The 15,671-nt window shown below is 36.0% G+C and overlaps 1 protein-coding gene across 1 annotated transcript; it reads left to right on the forward strand.

Moving 5' to 3' along the window:
- The first annotated feature begins 7,479 nt into the window (after nucleotides 1–7,479).
- LOC122580191 (protein RRNAD1) lies at nucleotides 7,480–13,998 on the forward strand. Its single transcript, XM_043752467.1, has 11 exons — nucleotides 7,480–7,685; nucleotides 7,769–7,864; nucleotides 8,234–8,317; nucleotides 8,448–8,522; nucleotides 8,593–8,673; nucleotides 9,745–9,884; nucleotides 10,009–10,182; nucleotides 10,642–10,816; nucleotides 10,887–11,109; nucleotides 13,348–13,523; nucleotides 13,594–13,998. The coding sequence occupies exons 1-11, from the start codon at nucleotides 7,563–7,565 to the stop codon at nucleotides 13,774–13,776; spliced, it is 1,530 nt and encodes a 509-aa protein (XP_043608402.1). The 5' UTR covers nucleotides 7,480–7,562; the 3' UTR covers nucleotides 13,777–13,998.
- Nucleotides 13,999–15,671: the final 1,673 nt, after the last annotated feature.

Here is a 15,671-nt window from a genome sequence, read left to right on the forward strand (position 1 = left end):
ATGATTTGTATACGATTGTATATTCGAGCAGATATAAGTTTTTGGTAAACAAATATCTACAGGTTTATGTTTTTTGTAATTTTTCTATGTTAAGTTTTCTGGAAAAATTGACAAAATTCGAAGTTTGCAGCTCGTGTGTAATTTAAATTCATATTCGTCTGTGCTGACGTCAGCATGGCTTGCGCTGACGTCAGCTTAAAGCCCGTGAAGGACTTCTTTGGCCCGGCCCACGAGTTTGGATATATATATATACGGGTTTTAATCTTGGTTATTTACCATTAATCGGATATTAACCCTAAAAAATTAACCACACGAACCTCCTCCTTCGTGCGACTGTTCATCCACTTCCTTTTCGATCGATTTCATCATCTTTTTGTGATATCTATTCAGATTTGTTGGTATATTTACAATCTGGAATAGTTTATTGATGTTCTAATTTCGAAAATCATTAATTTTGAGCCGTTATAATGCCCGATTTTCGAAATTCCTTCGCGTGAACAGTAACATGGACGAACCAAGGATTAGATCTTCTATTCTTGATGATTTGACTTGTAACTGGACTTAAAATTGGATTAACTAATGTTTTTACATGTTAAATCTAACAAAATCATTAATAAACAAGTGTTAAATCAGGATTAATCGAAGAGAATGTGGTTCGGTTACTATTCACACGAAGCAGACGAAGAACATGTCCCTTCGTGCATATAAAATCGAATTTAGATTGATTTCTGGACATTTAAATGACGATACTCATGATAAACAAGTCCAAGTTGAAGTGTTAGATTGATTTCAATCAATTTTCACATCGAATGGAGATGTTTTTCCATGAACATGAAGTGCAGTTCGTGCTGACGTCATCACGATGAGGCTTTCCTTCATGCTGACGTCATCACGAAGCAGGTTGTGAGTTTTGTAATTTTTGATTTTCTAACTTAATTTTTCTTGTCGTTTTTGTCTGTTTTTGTGCAGGTTTGGCAGGACAAGGTGCAGGTGCTCGAGTGTTCATCAAGGAGCATAATGCTGCTATAGATCTCAGCATTACTCAGCCGGGATGCACACCAGAGTTTCACGGTGTCCTTCAGTATCTCACACGCTCCCGCATTCGATATGCTTTGACCGAGATTCCTCCGTTGGTTGAGAGTCTGATTAGTCAGTTTTGGAATTCAACTAGACCAGTGTTGGTGGGAGTTCACACTGCTATTCGTACTACTGTTGCTGATCGTACTTTTACGTTCACTGCTGGAGACTTGAGGACCATATTACATTTAGGAGATGTTGATATTGAGCAAGGTCCGATAGAGTTTGCAGAGTCATTCTGTGATGGTGCTCTTAGACGTATGGGTTATACTGGTGTTATTACACATCCATATCGTCGAAAACATCTTAGAGGCAAATGGAAGTTGTTTGCCTACTACTTATTAAGGTCCATTAGTCATCGGAGTACGGGTCATGATCAGATGAATATCTATTCTGCTTCACAGATGATTACTCTTGTGCTGAACAAGCCATACAGCTTTTCTCAGTACATATTTGATAATTTCATTAAGCAGTTAAGAGGATATGACACCGACAAAAAGTTCTTATTGTTTCCAAGGTTTGTGATGCTGATCATTCGGCACTTTGTAGCTGATTTGCCATTTGACGATCCTACGTTCAATTTAGGTCGTCTTACTTATAAGGCTTTTGATGAAAGTCTTAAGCAGTTTGGATAATCCACCATTGTTTGGAAATTTGATTAATCCTAACTATGTTGCACCAAGAGAAGGTTGGGAAGATGAAGAACCCGTTGTTGCTGCTGCTGCTGGTGATGATTAGGCTCAAGAAGATCCTCAGGAAGAGCGAGCTGATCAGTTTGAGGGACTCAATGATGTTCCTTTATATACTGGAGACTTGGAGAATGATCCATAGTTTAATGCTCTTGTGGAGGATATTGATGATCCTGCAAATCTTGTGCCACCAACTACTGGAGTTGCTACTACTTCTTCTGCTCCAGTTGGTGATGATGCTGGTCCTTCTGGATTACCAGTTACTGTTAATGCTGGTGATGATTCAGAAGATGACGAAGATGAAGAAGAAGAAAGATTGCCAAAGAGAAGAAGAAGACAAAGGAAAGGGATTGAAGTTGTTGAGCGATTACAGCGATCACAGACTAAAGTTGATAAAGATTATGCTGCATATCAAGAAGCCATGGAGAGGTCTCATGCACCTAATGTTGGTGATACTTCATTGGTTGCTGCTTTACGAGCTTCAGTTTCTGTTGTTCTTGCTTCGATGTTTGCTACTTCTGTTGGTACATCAGTTGGAGAGAAAGGGCAGAGAACCAGGTTTGTTATACGTGGAATTGGTTCTAAACCTCAAGTTGTTACTGAGGCAACGACTGTTATGATTCCCTCTGCTCCCGAATCGTTAGTTCGTCAAGAACCGGAGCCGATTGTTGATGCTCCTAGGCCTTCTTCTACTCCTGCTCAGGCTACAGTTCATGTTTCTACAGTTATGAGACGTTTGAGGATGCCTTTGCAAAGACCTCAGATGCCTCCACCAGGGACTTTTAGTGCTCATATGCCTTCATTTGAAGCTACGTTGCCACAACCTGCCTCTACATCTGCTATTGCTTCTACTTCACGTTCAGTTTTGCCTGTTCAAGTGCAGTTGAGTCGTGTTATTTCCGAAAACAAGATGTTAGAGATGAGAGTTCTTGTAAGCATCAAATGAAGATCCAAGCTGATAAGCATCAAGAAGAGATGGACTTAATGACAACACTTGTTCATTCTCTTGGTACTCGACTTGACCAGTTCTTGGCTCAAGGAGGAGATAAGAGTGTTTGTAAGGATTATGAGCTTGCAAAGAAGACTAGAGATGATGATCATGAAGATCAAGATCCAGATCAAGGTCCAAATCAAGCACAACCATCAGTTGGTGAGCCAGAGAATAGAGATCAAGGTCAAGGTCAAGATGCTACTGCTACTGCTATGGATTCAGAGACTGCAAATATTCAGGGGGAGTCATCAAGACAGAGAGAGTCAGAGGTTGCTGGTACAGCTAGAGCTAGTACATCTGGGACTCAAGATAAAGGAAAAGTTGTGATGGTTGCTCCAGATGCAGATCCTGAAGATTCAGATGATGATGATGATGATGATGATGAGGAAGATTCCAATTCAGGTAACTCCAATTCTAAGTCTAATATAATAGAAAGGGAGATACGATAAAAGGTTGCAAATGATTCTCATCAGAATGTTGAAAAAGAGTCTGAAAATCATAGCAATACCTCTTCAGAGTCATCATTGCATCCATTGATTGTGCATAGACTAGAGAAGAGAATGGGTTATGATCCACAAGCTCATATGAAAGCTAGAGCTGTAGTCTGGGATCCTAAAAATTATTATGATCCAGGATCAATGAGAGATCAAATGAAAGAACGGTTAGGATTGACTCATACTCCTTCAGAGTCGGAGTCGAATTCTGATTCGGATTTCGAACCCTACTGCTAATGATTTTTGTACTTTAGATAATAATTAATAATGATTATAAGATAAATATGAATGTATTAAGTAGTTACATTATATTTATGATATAATATTATTAATGTAAGTTAAAATAGATAAAGATTGTAAGATAAATGTTAATGTATGTTTACATTATATTTATGGTATAGGATTATTTATTTTTAAGTTGTTGTATGTATTTATACTAATGGTTTATGTCTTGACTTATGTGTTATGTTCTTTGTGTTTGCGTATTTGGATTGTTAAATTTGCAGATAAGCTTCAAAAGATAGGAGCTTTGGACGATCTCGATGTTGAAGATGATTTTGACAGCATAAATGATGAAGATCTGGAAGAAGGAGAGTTTATTACTTCAGAGGTTGACTGGAAAAGGTTACTTGATATACCTTATGACTTTGATGCAGATGAAGTCTTTTAAATCGAACCGATAGCTGAAGAAGAACATCTCAATCTTAACCCAATCAGAGAAGGTCCAGATGATCCAAGGAATGCAGCAAGTTTGAGGTTTGCTGTATATGCAAATATAGTAGACGAAGGACAAGACAATGTTGTTAATCTAGACTGGACGATTGATGCTACTTGAAGGATTAATTTTAGAAGATTTAATATTCCTCCGATAGAGCAAGATCCTGAGTTCCTTATTGATCGAAGGGCTCCAGTTGTTTTAACTCGTGTTGGTTTTCACGTGGGTGGAAATTTGAAACCATCGGTGTTTTGGGAGTTTATCTCAGACAAGGATGCACCCAAGTATTTCTCAGTGATACAAAGTTGGTTTTATGATGAAAGAATCAAATTGTTTATTATCAAGAGAAAAGAAGGATGCCAGTACATGTCAATAAGTCAACGACACTTCCACTCTCTTAGTGATTCCGATATGTTGGATTTGGGAAGACGTTGGTTTGTTAATCTTCAACAAAACGGACTTGCAGACTTCTACTGGAATAAATTCCGAGATGAAAGAATTAGGAATTTCAGTGATGGAGGTTTGAAGCCAAAAGATAGGTTTATTAAGCCTACACCATTAAAGAAGATTAAGAATCAAGATGGCACATTTAGGTTTGTCCAGAAAAGGATTAAATGTGTTAAGAAGGTTCCCGCAATCAAATGGGATCAAGATATGCTGACAACGATGACATTTTGGCAGATAGATATCAAGTCAGGCGAAGCACAAATGTTTGTTGATAATTCAAAGGAACAGATGTTGCTACGCATGTATGATCCAATGCAAGTAGTCAATTTGTCAAGAGGTGATCAGAGAAGACTCTTAGATACACCTTGCTCAGCAGTGGAGTTTTAGAGAGTTGAAGAAAGGCGCTATCGCAAAATTCTTGCTTTTTGTTTAGCTGAAAGAATTCATGCGAATAGCATAAGACTTTTGTTTAATGGATAGCTTTGAAGTTCAAGTTTTCAGAACTTTAAGGAAATCTAGTTGCAACTGTCAAAGGGGAGTCTGTAGCTGCAGATTCATGTGACAGTCGCAACAAAGATTTGATTATCGTTTATGTTTTAGGAATTATGTTTGTAATCATTTAAATAAGAACTTCCGTTGGTATTTAATGATTACATTTGAACTTCAATATTATATCTGTTTGTGTGTTATTTATTGTTTTGCAGGTACAAGAACATAGAATCAAGGTTTATAAGTGTCGTAGGATACTTAAACGATGATTGGATGTTATGTACAGGTCAAACGAAGTCAAACAAAGAACCAAGGGGTCGAACCTCATGCTGACGTCATCAGCATGAAGGATCAACCTCAGGCTGACATCAACGTGAGGGAGACCGATTGGTTGATTGGTGGTACCGGCTTGGGTAATTCGACTAGTAGTTAGGTGATTCGATAATTTGTTCACGGTTGGTGGTACCACGTGAGTAGCTTAATCTTGTCACGATTATCTTTTAAACTCTAGAGAATTTGTTTTTCATCAAATGCAATCACATTTGAAGTCAAGGGAAGTCAAGGTGGATGACTTTTAATTATACTGTTTGAACTGTTCTTTTAAATTTATGCAATCATTTTGCAAACCAATTTATTTAATTGTCAAAAGGAATTTCGAAGCAACACCTGTTTTCCAAACCATTTTACAGGCAACTAATCATTTCACAGTCCCTGAGAACGAACTCAGACTCACCTCTTAACTATATTACAAACGATCGGGTCCACTGCCCATGAGTGCGTAGTAGTGAGTTCTTTGGTAGTTTTAGTTTATAAATTTTAAAGCTCGATTTTGCACATCACCCATTATGTAATGGAGTATGTTAGTGCATAACTTGGTGACAACCGCATCTAAGAAATGTTGTCTTGATTCATTAGTATATGTAATTAGTTAAACGACATGTTTTGTATGTAATAAGGTCAAAAACGACAAATTCAAACGAAGAAATTGACCAAATGGTCTAAGTTGGTCTAGGTAGACCTAGGTGGTCTAGCTAGACCTTGGCCGAAATTCTTAGTATAAATAGGAAATTCTTAAGGTTAATCTCTCTAGCTATTTGTTCTCATTTTCTCTAGTTGGGAGAGCTCGTTATTATTGAAGTAATACAAGGCTTCGATTATCCCATTCATATATTGTTTATCATATATTGTTCGTGTTTATAGTATTGTTGATTTTTAGCTCTTGAGAGTTTTCGCACTCAATAGTTAGTTATCTAATCTCGTAGATCTGGTGGCTAAGGGACTTTCAATTGGTATCAAAAGCTTTGGATTATGTATTCGTTCGGGGTTAGAGTTTTCAACAATTGTAAGCCGGTTTTTTTTGGTACGTTTCTTCAAGGTTTCGAGAGATTAAGCAAGAAAGAAGGTACGGTTCTTCAAGGTTTTGACAGGTATAGGTCTAGCTAGACTGGTCTAGCTCGTGTAGTTCGACCAAGGTCTAGCGCGGCCTTCTTGCCGATCAAGTTACTTTATTTCGGTTCCTAGTCCTATAAGTACATCTTTCGGCTCATTGTGTAACGAATCTTTTATGGATTTGTTTTGGATTAAGGTTAAGCTCGACCAAGGTCTAGCTCGACGAGGTCTAGCTCGACCAAGGTCTAGTTCGGTTTCATTGGATGACAAACTTTTCAGTTTTGATCAAGTTTAGGTCTGAAATTTTCCGACTCTTCTTTGAACTCATAAACTCTCTTGAGTTAAGGTTTGAAATGTGTCTTTCGAGTTTGGACCTGTAAACTTGAACAATCGTTAGGTTCTGAACTTATCCATTCCATTGAAATGAGGAACTTGTAATCTTGGTTAATTAAACTTGAAAACTCATTTGAGTTTTGGTTTGAAATTCTATAATTCGAGTTTGAGACTTGTAAGCTTGGTCGAGTTTATGTTCTAAACTTAACCTTTCGAATCATTGACGGCTCGAGGTCTATCTTTTATAGAAGATTATGGGAAATCTTAGAGAAAATTTAAGATCATGCCAAAAAGGTTTTTCTGACATGGTTGTTCTGGCACGGAAGATAAGAATGAGAGATAAGCTGAAACCAAAAACAAGCATAAATAATATCACATTATGAGTAAAAATGGTTTCAAAAAATTTATAGTTGAAAATTTATTGTAGCATGTGTCTTGTGAAATGACTACAACAAACAATTCCATCTATATGTCTCAGCTAATAATGACAGTGACAACCATGTGATTATTGTATTACAACTTGCAAAGTATAACACTTAAAACCGTATATCTTCAAAAAATATAAGCTTTTATAAATGAAATGTATGAAGACCTAATACGATGATAGTTATGACACACGTTGATTTTCAGTAAAGAGAAACATATTCTTTTATTTGTTTTTACTTGTAAGCAACCTTATCCTTATCACGACAGTATAGAGAGACTGTTTTCAAGCTCTTTCTAAAGACAAAAAAATATCAAACCTTGCAAGGGATGGGATACCTAAATATTTGTGAATTGTGTATTCATTAATTGAGGTTTACTATGACATCCTTTTTTATTAACGATTACAGTTTTTTTTTTTTTTTCTTTTCCAATGTTTGACATCCTCTTCTGTTAACCATCTACGGGTGCTTATCCCCTAAACCCCAAACAATACACATCCGTTCATCATTTGGATGGAAAAGAAGGCTTACTCATGCGGTAATGCTGGTGAAACCCTGGAATGGATTGGTGCCATCATTGATTTTATAAAACCTTACTCTTTCTTTTGGGATTCTCATGTCGTTCATTTCCTCACGGTAATAGGTCACCACTCCTTTCTATTTGTTTTTTATTTTTAAAAAATTCAACCAATGGATCTCTTATTGAATTAATACTACAGCATAGATTGTGGGAAGCTGTTGATAATGAGTGGCTTGATACCCTTCGGAATGAACCTCTCGACTATCTTATTCAAATTCCCTCGGGATTTGTCCAGGTTTAAGGATTCCCAATGTGAAATTATATATATTAATCTGTGTATGTTTCCATCCGATCTTCAGATACTGCAATGGTCCATATCTGATTCACGCAGAAGTCGCCACGCCATACATATAAAAATAGAAATAAACACACACGATATAAGTCTACATTCTATAGACTTTGGACTTACAGTTTGAATATATTTTCAGACACATTGTATTATTTCTTAATAATTCAATCTAACTCCAAGAATAACGTGTAATTCCGCCTTGTATTATTTCTTAATAATTCAATCTTAGATGAATAATTTTATTGTGCACTCATCTTGTGTTGAACCTTAGTTAATAGATTGATTGATATGTGTTTTTTTTTTTTTTTACACCAGGACCGCTGGCCTTCTTCATTGAAAAAATTTATTACTACATCGACTGCCCTTTCTTTCCCTCGTGAGCAGGCAGATTTCAACAAGGTTTGTATTGCTTGTGGTAATTTTTTACACATAACTCCTATCACACTTGGTGGTAATAAATTTATGTCTATCTTCTTCATTTTCCTAACTGCAATGAGCGTTTAGATTGTAATATATGTATGTTTTCTAGATATTCCCGAATACGCAGACGATTTTGCTTAACAATGTTATAACTCAAGGCATGAGCCAGAAGAAAAGACATGAAGTAAGTCACCAAGACATTTCTTTTTTTTTTTCACTTGTAATATGAATCATTAAAAAAATATTCTGTGCAGATAGAGGCTCTCGCAGCAGTCATTGGTTCAGTGGCAAAAGATGTTGATACTAATACAGTTATTGACTTAGGTGCAGGTCAGGTAGATATCAACCCTGTGTAGTCAATTTATATATCTATATATATATAGAGGGAAGGGAATATGTGGCTATCATGTAGTTAAGCTTGGGTATAGAACCCCTCACATGCCATTTGTTTATGCCATCAAAATCATGGGGGCCATGTGATTTATTAATTTTATAACAAATATTAAATATTGATATGTGAGGGGATCTATACCTAAGCTTGGGTACATGATAGCCATATTTTCACTTTTCCCATATATATATATATATAAGGGTGGGATAAATTGAGTCTAGCTAATTTGAGTCCAAAAAAAGTTCATGTAACTTACACATGTGTAAGTTAACTCCGACCACCACCACCATCATCTCCGGCCACCACCATGATCCTCCGGCGAGACATACACATGTGTAAGTACGTGTAAGTACAACTTACACATGTGTAAGTTCACTTTCCGGCGATGATGGTGGCTGGTGGGGGGTGATAGGTCATAGAGGGTGACCGGTGATGGGTGATCTACCTAACGGGCTCCGCCCTTAGCCGCTATGGCTCCGCCATGGACTGACGGGCTCCGCCCTTGGCCACTGCCATAGTGCCATGGATTGACGGGCTCCGCCTTTAACCTTCATTGTTGTGTACATAAGTTGTACTTACACATGTGTAAGTCTCGCCGGAGATGGTCGCCGTGGCCGGATGATCATGGTGGTGGTCGGAGATGATGGTGGTCGTGGTAGGAGGTGGTTGGAATTGGAGGAGATGGAAGAAAATCAATGGACTTTTTTTGGACTCAAAATAAGCTGGACTCATTTTATCTTTCCCCTATATATAAAATTAAGATTGACTTTGATCTCTCTACCAAGTTTTAAGTATTAATTATTAATTACAATAATTATTATGAGAAACGTGAATATGTGGTTGTTATGTACCTAAGCTTAGGTATAGAACCCCTCAAATACTAATTTGTGTAGGGTTATAATTACGTAACGCCTACCATCTTACATTCAAGCTGCCATTTCCCCTTAATATCCGATTATCGATAAGTATATAGAATTCAAAGTTTCCTACATCTGTTTGACTTGAATTTGTGTAGGGTTATCTGTCTCAAGTACTCTCTTTTGAGTACCACCTATCTGTAATTGCAATTGATGCCTCTGATCATCATGGAAGGATCACTCATGCACGTGCACAGCGTATTAAGAAACATTATGATGCCAGGATGCATAAATCTAGGTATTATACAATATGATAAAATATAAGTTATTCTAATCTGTATCGACACAAGAATTTTAAAAAAACCATGATAATGTAATCTTTTGTGAATATGCTAACCTTAAGCATATAAACTTTTTATTAGTTTAGGAGGAAGAGAAGTAATGACCCCCAAGACAGTTACTTGTAGTGTCCTCTCCCCAGACATGTTGAATACTCTGCTTAACTTCAAGGACATTGATGAATGTTGTCTCCCATCAAAACCCTTGCTTCTCACTGGTCTTCATGCTTGTGGGGATCTATCTGTAACAATGCTGAGGTTGAAGAATATTATAATGTCAATTTAGTTATTATTACCGTTGTAAATCTCTGATTACATGTCTGAGTTATTGACGAGTAATTGCTGGACGGTTAGTGGCCCAGGCAACTTGAGCCGGATAGACCAAAATATCAGTTTGAACAAAATTTGCTTTTAATTCGGTCAAACTTGGTGTTAATTTGGTCAAAGTCGGGTTGAAGTAGTTGAACAATTCTGTTGATGTTTCTAAACATAGTTCTAGGTTCTTATGAACTCGAGTTAAAACTTTGAAATATTGAAGACATATATATTTGAAGTTCATATAATTTTGAAGTTAATGTCATACATATAATTCTACATCTCAACAGACTTCTGGAGTACCATCTAGCAAGTTTTACACCATTGATTAATATATTATCTTGTGAATGGTGCTAACACAATTAATATTACACTTATTTATGGCCATTCTTATTTATGAAGGACGTTTTTGGCAAATGAAGAAGTGAAAGCAATAGTTAGCGTTGGCTGTTGCTACAACTTGCTATCAGAAGAATCTGGAATGGATAATGATGCATTATGTGGTTTTCCTGTCAGTAAAGGTGTTAAATCAAGTGGCTTACATCTTGGGAGAAGTTCACGTGATCTTGCTTGTCAGGTATCTAAACTTCTACCTGTTTCTCAAGAATGATCAACTGAAAATAATCTATGAAGTTTTTTCATACTAGAGTGCAGATAGATGGAGAAGTATGGAAAAGGATGCTAGCCTTCATAATTTTGAGTTGCATGCCTTCCGTGCTGCTTTCCAAGTGGTACTTTCTAGATATTTTCCTGAGACTTTGACGATAATTCCCACAATAGGACGACAGGGAAAGGCTTTGCGCCGCCGACAACAAAGTTCTAGTATGCATGGTTATTTTTCCACTGTTAATTGTTGCAGAGCTGAAACAGGTAATCAGAATATGTATAAGTATAAATTATTTATATTGCTATAAAGTAGGCTGGGGTCTGGTATTGATTTAGATCCCGTCTGATCCCCATGTGTATGACCAGTAGGTCGAATACTTGAGCCAATGGACTGGCCCATTTAAATGGATCAGTACTTGCTTTGATTCATGACCTGTCTCGGCTAATCCATATATGATAGATCTATCATGTTTTTTCCTTAAACACCCCCTACGTACCCTCTCATGCCCTAGCTCTCATACATCACATCCATCATCCTTCTCATCCCCTAACCTTATGAACCTACATTTTAAAGATGAGTGAATTTATTGTCGCTAATTTAAAAATCTACTAGTTTCTTTAAGAAAAAAGTAACAAACTTTTTTCATTGTGATACCTTTTGAGAGATTGAATGTTTAGTAGACCTTTTGATGCATGAGAGTAGCATGAGTGCATAATTATTCAATATCTTAATTATTGTTTTAAAATATGTTGTTTTACAACCTCAAAATTTGAAAAGATGTTCAAAACTTCCTTTTTTTTATCAATCACATATGGGAATACTTGACAAATTTTCTGGTCTTTAATTGTCTAAATAATCTTACAATCTTATTGAGGGTTCCTCGACCCCAGCTCCTCCACCTCCGGCGACTCCCTTCTCGTTGGACTTGTGTTTCATATAAGTTTTTTAAATTAGATATAGACTTATGGTATTTATTTTTAAGCATGCTAAACTTTTTAGTTTACTTACTTTGTTAGGATATTTCTAATATTTGTTTATCTTTTTTAATCAAAATCCCTTTGTAATTTATGGTCGCCGCCAAGACCGACATATCACGGATATATCACCACCAAGACCGATTTATCGTTTCAAGGTATATGATACCTCAGACCGACATTTACAACCTTGTTCTGGAATAACACTTCTTACCATGTCTTCACAACACGACCCCCTTTGAAATTGTATATGGAAGGGCCCCTCCGGTGATACCCCTGTTGTTCATGGTGAGGACATGAGATATGGTTAAGCACTCATGCGTGATTGTTAGATAGGGACGACTGACGAGACACTTAAGTCACTTAAATATTATATTACTGGAGCACATGAAAATATGAAAACAGCAACTGATAACCGTTGTCGGGATGTGGACTCTGCAGTATGGGATTGGGTATTTTCCAAGCTTTGTTCCCCATCAGCAACATTCAACAGTTGGTAGAATTAACCAAAAGCTTGCGACTTGATTCTTTGCACCATTCATTATCATTGTTGCTTTGGAGAACTGGCTTAAAAGCTCCAACTCCCGAAAGGTTCAAAAACCATCCCGTATTCCATGTTTCACTTTTAAAAAATCTGTGGGATCTAGTCCAGCTGAAATTTCCTTCTCTTGAAACATATAAATGTTTAGACACTCATGATGTGTTCAAGAATGGTGAGCTATGGTGTATCAAAGATGCTACCTGAGAGTATGCTCACCGAAGTCAATTTCCTGTTTTCGGACTTGGGACAATTTTGCTTTTCATGAAGCCGGTATTGATAGAGAAGGCAATATGGATCAATTGTTAGCCGAGTTGGGCAGCCCAACGGGTCTGAAGTTTGGAAAGTTTACAGAAGGAGATGTGGGGAGACACACGTGTTATGTGTAGAATAAATGAGATTATGTTATTATATTTCCCTAGTAGTGGGAGTAATTAGGGTATTCTGGTAAAATAATTTTTGAGTGTTAGGGTAACTGGGTAAGTAGCTTGGGCTGAGATTTTAACTATTTGGCTGGTTCTATATATTCTAATAATGCAAACCATCTTTATGTGGTGACGGTATTTTTTTTTTTTATGTGACTCATATATGTAATCAAAATTTCGAAATACATTTTTAAAATAGGATATTATGAAATTTAAAATAATAGGTTTTTGAAAACGTAAAGGAGAAAGAAACAAAACAAAGACAAAAAAGACGTTGTGAAAATTTGAAAACAAATAGAGCGAGGGACATCAAAATAGGGTTGGGGTGGGTAAAATGGTGGATCAAATGTTTAAAAGCAAGTGAATATTAAATGCCATGCGTTGGATATAATTCGTCTATGTAGATTGGTTGGGTCTTGGGTAAGGTTTTGATCCAATAATTCAATGGTTGGATACTGATCAATTAAGTTTGGGCAAGGGTGATGGGTTAAATCAGATCGTTTGTTGATGGATTCCTATAGATGGGACTTAGTTTTAAAGGTTAGTATTCTGTTAACATTGTAGGCTTGACCACGGGCGGGGTTCTCTGTAAATCAAATTCTACTGGTGGAAAGGCTGAACATGATGACAGATGTTTACTTTTTGAGAAATTCAGTCAGTGTGGAATGCATCGTCTCAATTTAAACCAAATGCACGGTATTGATTTTGCTGGGATATGGAAGGAAGCAGAACCGTTTGCTGTATGTTTTTTTCTCTCCTCTTTTAGTTTTAGTTTTGAAATAATGAAATGATGTGGATGTGATGATGTAGGAACTGATAGGGCCATATTGGTCGCTTAGAGCAACTCTTGGTCCTGTATTGGAGACGTTGATTTTGCTTGATCGACTATTGTTCCTTCAGGAGCAAGGTGATTCGGTGGAAGTGAAGATGTTACCCATTTTTAATCCTAGTGTCTCGCCCAGAAATGTTGCTTTGATAGCTAAGAAGGTTTAAAAATAATGATATAATGTTAACTAATTTAGTAGGTCTGAAAACATGTCAAAAAATGTAGTGTTAGATTTATGGATTTCCCTTATTTTCTTTCATAATATTAGCCTTTGATCTTTTATGTATTAGCAAATTTCTAAACATGTTTGTAAGCCAGTTATATTTGTCAACTTTTCTTTTTAGCTTAAATCATAATTTGGTGAAATAAATCTGAAAGAGTTTATGTCATCGATCGGTGGACAGCTGGCACATTACGTATGAGTGTAGTAAAATTAATTTATGTATTTGAAGAGTGGACTATATTGGAATGAGGTTGACAGTCTTGTCATATTCGATTTGTAAGCTGCCTCACAAAATTCTTGCTAACTTTAAAAAATATTCAAGTGGGTAATTTGTTGTTATTTGATAGGTTTGTATAATAATATGGAAAATTATCTGGCATGGGATTATAGGGGATAGGGATTTCAGTTGTCAATTGCAACCATGTATGTATCGGGTCAATAGCATCATTATCAGAAATACTATTCAGTTGACAATTTTTTTTTCCTTCTTCTAATCGCAAAGTTAAGGACGGCATCCCAGTCATTATAATTCTTTCTATTTTCATCGACTTATAAAATCTCGTGATTAATGGTTATCTGAATTCAATTAATAATCAATATTATTATACTACTTCCTCCATTCAAACTAGATAGGTCGAGCGGTCCGATGGGCAACATCGGCTTTTGGAAGCAGCTATGTTCATGGGCAACAGGCAACCAAAAACTACTTCGAAAAAATCTGTGGTATTTACTTTAGTTTTAAAAAAAAAACAACTGGTAATAGAAAAATAAAGTTATAACATTAAAAACTATTCCTTCATGAAAAGATAGAAAACACTTTTTGAAACCGTGTAATGTTTTTTGGAATGGCTATTATATTAAACATCAAGAAACATACACCATGTAGTTAAGTTACAGTAATAGAAAACACACCAAAGATATTTACAGTAATATTTGAAACCGTGTAGTTAAGTTAAAAAGATGATACCAAAAAACAAAAGCAACAAAACTAAAATTAAAATTTGAAAAGAAAAAAGAGTAAAGAAAAAAAAAGAAAAAGAAGAAGAGTGTTTTGAAAAGGCTCTAGCCAAAGGATCTCACAAACAAGTTAAAAGGCTCAAACCAACCCATCCAACTTCATGATTGTTTTACCTTTTAATTCATTCAATAGACGAGAATAAGTATTCGTGCGTTGTGGCGGTGAGATAGCCAAATGCCTTAACCATACGGGTTCGCCCTCGGATTTAAAAATTCGTCGAAAGTATATCGAATAACATCTCTAATGAAAGAGCATGAAATTTTAAGAACATCCATATAATTTTTATAATTTATCAATGTATGGTTTGTGAGATAAAAGATTTTGAATGAATTGGAGGAATAAATGATATATGAATTTTTTTTTTTTGAATGACTATTATATTAAACACCAAGAAACATACACCATGTAGTTAAGTTAAAAAGATGATACCAAAACACAAAAGAAACAAAATTAAAATTAAAATTCGAAAAGAAAAAAGAGAAAAGAAAATAAAAAAGAGAGAGTTTGAAAAGGCTCTAGCCAAAGGATCTCACAAACAAGTTAAAAGGCTCAAACCCACCCATCCACCTTCATGATTGTTTTATCTTTTTAATTCATTTTAACCTTTTACTTTTGTCACATAATTTAAATTTCTTTTACTTTTGGCACGAGATTTTGTTTCACTTTTGTCGTATAAATTTACTAAAGTTTTCGCTCTTTTACTTTTGGCCACATCACTTTCGTTTCTTCTACTTTTCGCTCGAAAGTTTTGTTTTACTTACCTTTTACACTTTCAGTTTTCTAACTTTTGCTACGAAAGTTATATTCGCTTACTCTATACT

The sequence above is a fragment of the Erigeron canadensis genome, chromosome 8, assembly GCF_010389155.1.
Source record: "Erigeron canadensis isolate Cc75 chromosome 8, C_canadensis_v1, whole genome shotgun sequence".
NCBI lineage: Eukaryota > Viridiplantae > Streptophyta > Magnoliopsida > Asterales > Asteraceae > Erigeron > Erigeron canadensis.